General features: G+C 45.5%; 1 protein-coding gene across 1 annotated transcript in view; it reads right to left on the minus strand.

Moving 5' to 3' along the window:
• Positions 1–7,008, minus strand: part of LOC121463919 (T-cell immunoglobulin and mucin domain-containing protein 4-like) — a 28,486-nt gene extending 21,478 nt beyond the window's left edge. Inside the window, exons 1-3 of the mRNA XM_041676485.1 lie at positions 6,935–7,008; positions 2,687–3,025; positions 635–895 (exon numbers count right to left, since the gene is read on the minus strand). Coding sequence (XP_041532419.1) covers positions 635–895; positions 2,687–3,025; positions 6,935–6,992 — 658 coding nt within the window. The 5' untranslated portion in view covers positions 6,993–7,008. The remainder of the gene's footprint in view (positions 1–634; positions 896–2,686; positions 3,026–6,934) is intronic.
• Positions 7,009–7,249: the final 241 nt, after the last annotated feature.

The raw sequence follows: 7,249 nt of genomic DNA on the forward strand, positions 1-7,249 counted from the left end.
TACATAATGGATTTATTCCATTTTGCTATGTGCATATATTTTCACTATACTCACCCCATTACTGTCCTGTCTCCTTCCCAATCTTGTTGATCCCCCTCCTCTTCTCTTCTCTCTCTCTCTCTCTCTCTCTCTCTCTCTCTCTCTCTCTCTCTCTCTCTCTCTGTGTGTGTGTGTGTGTGTGTGTGTGTGTGTGTGTGTGTTCCACTACAGAGTTGCTTACAGGAGCATGGTCAGTCTACCGGCGGCTATACTACTGAAGGAAGTTTTTTCCCCAGCAACCAGGAGCTGGGAAGGGGTGGGCATCATGAGCCCCCCTCCTCTTACAAATTTTAAGGCCACAAATTATACATCTAAAATCCTAAACACTCAGACAGAGATTTTTGTCCCTGTGAGGATAGGGCCAACACTGACTAGAGTTTGACCCGGGATAACCTTCAACATGCAGATTCTGCAAAACTCCTCAGAGGTCAAGTGGAGAACCCAAAATGCTGACTTTGCACAAACATAAAGGAAAAGAAACACACACACATGAGCGCACGTGCCTGGTCACCAGGTTGCCCACTGGAGAAGAATTCATTCCAAGGAAACAACAATATGTCTGACCAGCAGAGGAGAAAGAATGGACAGTTCTCACCTGCAGTGAAGGCAGACCCCTGGGTGAAGATCTCAGGGGTTGCAAACCTTGTGGTTTCTGGCAAAGAGGAGCTGAGTATTGTTGAGGGGCACGTGGTGACTGCCGTTGTGAGGACAGTGGTGGCCAGTGTCTGGGGTGGGGTTGCAGTTGTGGGCTTGGGTGTGGTCATGACTGTTGTCGGAAGCTTTTCTGTGGTGGTGGTGGTCACATAAGGGGTGGTGGTTGGGCGAGAAGTTGTTGTTGGTCTTGGGGTTGTTGGGGCTGTAAGCAAGAGAAGATGAATCTGGCACCAAGTAGAAATGGGGACTAGGAAACACCGCAAATACCACCCGAGATCTTTCCACTTCTGCTGGCCTCTCTTAGTCCACTGGCCTGGCCCTTTGCTGCAGCCGAGGTTCTTACCTACATTTATGTCCTTTCTGGTCTATCTGTCATACTCTGGATACAGAAATCATAAAATCTCCGCATGCCTATCACCTGCTTAAAACCCATCAGCGGTTCTCCTTGTCTATCAGATTTTAAACAAAAAAATCAAAACAAAACAAAAAATACTTAGGGCTGCTTGTTTCCCTACAAGGTGCCACCTGCACTTCTGTCATTCCAATCAAATGTTGCTAGCAGAAAGCAACTTGTATTTCAGCTACAAGCTCTCTTTTATGAAGTAATATCCCTGCCATTTGCCCTAGTACTTGATCACAATGACATCTATTGTATTTTTATAATCACACATTTATCATTACTTAATGTCTGCTTCTCCCACCAAAAAATCAGCACAAGGAAACCAGGCCTGTATTCTGTTCTCCGCCATGAATTGGATACCTATCATAGTGTCTGGTGTTGTACAAACGAATCAATACATAAAAATGAGGCCACAGCCAGTAGTCACAGAGCACCCCTCAGTCCTAACCCTTGGAAGCCTAAGGAAGGGGGCTCTCCATTTCAAGGTCATAGTGAGATTCTATCTCAACCATAAACAAAGTGAGCCCTAGGTATGCAGCTTTGGGTGAGAATGTAGACTTCGCTATATGGTAAAGATTAGTTTAGTGTGTGCCAACCTCTCTTGCTTCGTTAACATAGATTTGGGTTCATTATTTGCAGTACACTGTATGGCTCTCACCCTCTCCGGGATATGCCAAATTCCTATAGGCTTTAATGAAGCAAAAAGTTACCACTTGTTCCACTCAACATGGAGTTGACCCTGCAGAGTACTGAGGTCGACAACATTTTATAAACTAGTAACTAGTTAAGATGCTGTATAAATAGAGACATGACTTCTGTTGGGCTAAGTCAGCATCAGTCACCTTCTCTTCCCTCTTTTTTGAAATCACAAAGTTGCTATGAGATTAACATATGCTTGGAGATCACTGATTAAAATTATCCAGTTCCAAATTTAGAACATATGAGAGCCATCTGAGCAGACTAAGAACACAGCCACCCATGACCTAAAGGTGTCTATTGGCCATATACATCAGCTGTTAAGTTCCTTGCTGCCTGTTCTGCACAGCCCCAATCTTTAACAGTATTTTCTCATCCTAGGCTCTACCCAAAGTGTCTGATAGCAATGGACAGAAAGAGGGCATGAGATCATCCAGGAGTGGTGCCCAATGCCATGCCCTTCTCCCTCTGCCAGGGACGACAAATCATTTGCTTGTAGGCTAAAACTGATCCGTGAATATTACTCAGTTCGCAGTGTAATTTTTTTCTTATTACTTGGAAATCAGTGAATATGAAAAAAAAAACATGATTGAGACACCCAAAAACACTGGGCCAAATTTCTGTAAGGTGACAAAAGGCCCCCAGATAGATAGCATCTTCCTTCTTCAGTTTGACTATTCTGTTTATCGGCTGGATCCCCTCATTTCTTTCTGCAGCTGTCCTGGCTGGGACTAGTATGTGGGTTCCCCAGCCCACATTCTGCGGCTCACCGTTTGAAACCCAGCCTTCCCCTCCACTGCTCAAGTCAGCACTACTTGCCACCAGCACCCACAGAATGAATCTCTTACCACAAACCACGGAACTCTTCCTCAGAGTTGACCCCCATTCTTTCCTCACCTCTCAGCTCCAGGCGGACAGTCTTCTTGATGTCATTGAACCAGCCAGGCACCTCTATACGGCAGCAGTACACGCCACTGTCATCTTGATTGGTGTTTGTGATGGTCAAGGACACATTGCCCCGCCAGACAATCCCCCGAAGTGAGTATTTAATCGATTTCCTGGAGGTCACTTTTTTACCATCTGTGTGGAGAAGCTCTTCCTTGCACTTGGAGTTGGGACATGCGCCTTTGCCCCAGCACATGCTGTTGTGGTACCGGGACCAGGATGTGTGGTGACAAGGCAAAGTCACCGACTGACCCAAAACCCCTATTACTGTATCCTGTGAGGCAGCAGGTGCTATGGAGAAAGCGAGAAAGCTGTTACACAGATGAAAATCTGCCGAATACACTTTACCATTTGTGTACAAACAGAGACTTCCAGAAAGACGAGGGAGAATCCCGAGTTCCTTTAGCACAATGTCAACGCGCTTGCCTATTCTCCGGGGCACCTAAGTCCCCAAGCTTCCGTCCCAAAATTAGTGACAGGTGGCCCGGAATCTCTAAACACAGCTCCACAGCAAGACCCTTTTGCTGGGTTTAAACGCTCTGCTCTCAAGTCCCACTGAGTAAGTCAACTCCCAAATGAAGAGGCCAGACCCTATAATCATGGTCACATACTTCATCTAAAGCCACCCCAAAACTGTGCCTGCCCCCGGCATCTCACTGAGTAGATAATTGTGTGCTGCTGATTGAATGTTTCAAATGAGTTACCCAGCCCAGACAGAATTCTGACAGGAAAGAAAGCTGCTGAGGTAGACCCCGCTATCCCTCTCCATGTTCAGAAATGGAGGCGGGACTTGCTCACTGTGTAGCATCTGGCTGCGGCTAGATTATATGAAGTTGGGGACAGTTCATGGATATGCACTTCTTTACTGTCTTTAAATCTCATTAGTGTGTGGGGGGGTAGAGTTGTATATATGCCACGATGAATGTTTGGTGGTCGGAGGGTGGGTGTGAATTGGTTCTTTTCTTCCACGTTCACACCACTTCTGGGGATTGAACAGAGGTATTCAGGCTTTAGCGTAGTGTTTCTCAACCTGTGGGTCACAACCTCTTTGGGGGTCCTATATCAGATATCCCGCATATCATATATTTACATTATGATTCATAACAACAGCAAAATTACAGTTATGAAGTAGCAACAAAATAATTTTATGGTCGGAGATCACCAAGACGTGAGAAACTGTATTAAAGGGTCACAGCTTTCAGAAGGTTGAGAATCACTGCTCTAGGGCATATACCTGTATCCATTGAGCCATCTTGCTGGCCCTAACCCATTTATTCCCTTTTAAAATTGTTTAAGAATTTTACTCTTGCATATAATGCATTTTTGATGAAATCTGTTGTCTATTCCTTCTCTTCCAGTTTCCCCCCAACACCCTTCTAAGGTCATGTGCTCTTGGTTAAAAACCTAAGTGAGTCCACTTAGTACTGCCAGTATGTGCGTGCATGAAGGATCATCTGGTAGAGCATGGGTAGCCTCGCAGGGGCCATAGCCCTGAAAAGCACAGGCTGCTCCTCCGCTAGCCGTCAGCAATTGCCAACGACTTCTTTACTAGGGGTGGGACTTGATGACGGGCTTAATAGTCATGCTAGGATTTTGTTGGCTTGATCTTGTGGGGGTCTTATGCATGCAGTCACGGTTTTTGACTCGCTTATTTCCTCTTTTCTTTTTTAAAAACAAAAACCAAGCTGTATGTGCTTTTACTTAATGTGTAAGAGTATTTTGTATGTTTGCATGTAAGTACACTGCATGTGTGCCTGGTGCCTATAGTAGCCAGATGAAATGGAAGAATTGGAACTTGGCACAAAAAGTTAAACGGGATTTAAACATTTTACCACTTTTCTCTTGTCACCCAAAAGTTTCCATATTACTCACCTAATTAAAAAAAATACTCTAAAAAAGGAAGCAAGAAACTTGGTGTGGCAGAAAAACCCCCACTGGAATGACACTGTGAACGTCACTTTCGAACAGTGTGTGTTTTGAGGTTTGTTATCGCAAGGTACAGAGGACAGTACTTGCCACAAAAGGAGTTCCAAGGTCCATATTTCAAGAAACATTGTGAAATTAACCTCATGGGATTCCTAAAAGTTACAGAATGAGGAGCCACACACATTAGATGCAGAAACAAAGTAAAAAACGTTTCCTTCAGCTACAGAAGTACCAGGGAGAAAAGAGATCACAGCAACCATATCAGTTTCTCCTGTGTAATTCTTCTGGATTACATGCGCATGTGAATCCAACCTCTCAGCCACCGTTGGCCTGTTCCTTCTCTAGCTGGGGACCTTTAAGCCTTTCCCCAAACCAAACCTCAGTTTTACCAGAGTGAAGATGCCATGGACCACCTCTTCTGACACATCTACTTTTGATCCTTGGATACTCTAAATGGTCACTGTCTTCTCCGTTGACCATTTAAGTAGAGACATTAAAAATAAACAGATAAACCAGACATAGTGTAATCCCTATAAGCACCTGTAATTCCTGTATTCAGCAGGAAGAGGCAGGGGATCTGCAAGCTTGAGGGAGCCCCTGCTACCCAGCAAGACTCTATATCAAGATCAAGCAAATTTTAAATAAGCAAACAGAGAGATCCATTCACCAGGCTCTGACTCCTTCAAGCGACGGTGGAGCAGCCCATTAAGCACTGTTTAGTCACAGATGGGACACAAGGACATAAACTCCAGCCATTTATTTTCTGTAATTTTAATATGTAACAAAAACTGCTTGGAGGCCGGGCGGTGGTGACGCATACCTTTAATCCCAGCACTCGAGAGGCGGAGGCAGGCGGATCTCTGTGAGTTCGAGGCCAGCCTGGGCTACAAGAGCTAGTTCCAGGACAGGCTCCAAAGCTACAGAGAAACCCTGTCTCGAAAAAACAAACAAACAAAAAAAAACTGCTTGGACCAGTTATGTGCTATCCCAGCATTCCAGGGGGTAAGGCAGGAGAGTCCCAAGTTGAAGCCCAATCTGAGTTACACTGTTAGACACTGTCTCAAATAAATATAAGTCAATAAGTAGGTAAGTAATAAAGAAGTTCTCGGAAGAAATTCAAAGAGATGTGACAGACAGACTGCCCTGAATCACGTTTGGAATGGCTATGCACTAATGGCATCGAGTGCCAAGTTATGGACAACAAAACTGTCCTCACCCACTTTCTGCGCAGTACAGAATATCTGGGCCTAGAGGCAGCAGAGAACACTTGTGTGGCGACCAGGTCTTGAACACCACAACCTCAAAGATAAGAACTCAGCGGGAACCCCTAAAGCAGCTTGGAAGCCACAGACGAACAGGAAAGGCTCAAGTTTGCCAATGACCTGGCTTGACCTCCTCTTATCAAGAATGAGAGAAAGAGGGAAAAGCGGAATGACATTGCAAGACATATTCACAATGTCAGCATTTGTGACTGGGAGGGCTATAGGTCTAAGCAGAGTGGTCGCTGGGCACCTCAGGATATTCATCCAAAATGGCGGTTCATCTGTGTCAGTCAGTCAAAGCCTGTGAACAGTGTCGGGCTGAAAAGAAACCTCCCCTTAGCTGGTCACATCCACACACACCTGGAAATACTCCAGAGACTGGAGCAGGAGGATTGCTGCCTCCCAAGCAGCCCGGGGAACATAGTGAGATCCTGTCTCAAAGACACCAAAACAAGGGCCGGGCATGGTGGGGCATGCCTTTAATCTCTGTGAGTTCAAGGCCAAGTTGGTCTAAATAGTGAGTTCCAGAAGAGGTAGAGTTACATAATATAAGAGACCCTGCCTCAAAAATATCAAAGGGGGTGAGAAAGAACAAGAAGGGAGAGAGAACTCATTTTGAAACCCCATTGCTAGCAAAACAAAACAAAACAGAAAGCAAATAAAATCTCCAGAAAACAAAGGGAACAATAAGCATTAAAAAAAAAAAAAGTTCTTAGCAGAACAAAGTCCCTGCCTCTCGCTTTGTAACACCTGCAGATAAGACTTCTGGCACCCGCTCATCTGACATTTTGTTTCTTCTATGCCATGGCTTAAACTGTTATTTCTAACCTGACACAGATTAACACATCCCTGGGAGCCCAAATTAGCCCCTAGGGAAATCATCCCTGTGTACCAAGGCAAGGAAGGCATCCTTTAAAAGGGCAAATCTAGAAGGAGGCAGGCATAACTGGACCTGTCTTATCCTGCAGTCTCCCCTCCCTGGGCCCCCAATGGAAGCCTCCAGAACACTTACTCAGATAAAGACCCCAGAGCTCTATCACCAGCGAGAGGAGAAGAAGTTCCTTGGACATTGTGACAGGAGCCTGTGTGTCTGTCAAAACCCATGCCTTATATCACAATTACTGCTGACGGGGTGGGCCACCGGGCTTTCACTTCCCTTTCTGCCTGACAATCTTCCCGTTCCTTCATCCTGAATGACCTCCCTCAATCTGGGATGTGTGAGCAAATGTGCTGAGCACATGGGGGCCAGTGCATGTATGACAATGTGTGGAGGGATGGTGTGGGCGCCAGCGTGCTTCTCTGTCCTTTGTCCTGTGTGCGTGTGAGC

This window comes from Microtus oregoni, unplaced genomic scaffold (genome assembly GCF_018167655.1).
Source record: "Microtus oregoni isolate MIOR12 unplaced genomic scaffold, Mior012 000027F_ref0000203, whole genome shotgun sequence".
Lineage (NCBI taxonomy): Eukaryota > Metazoa > Chordata > Mammalia > Rodentia > Cricetidae > Microtus > Microtus oregoni.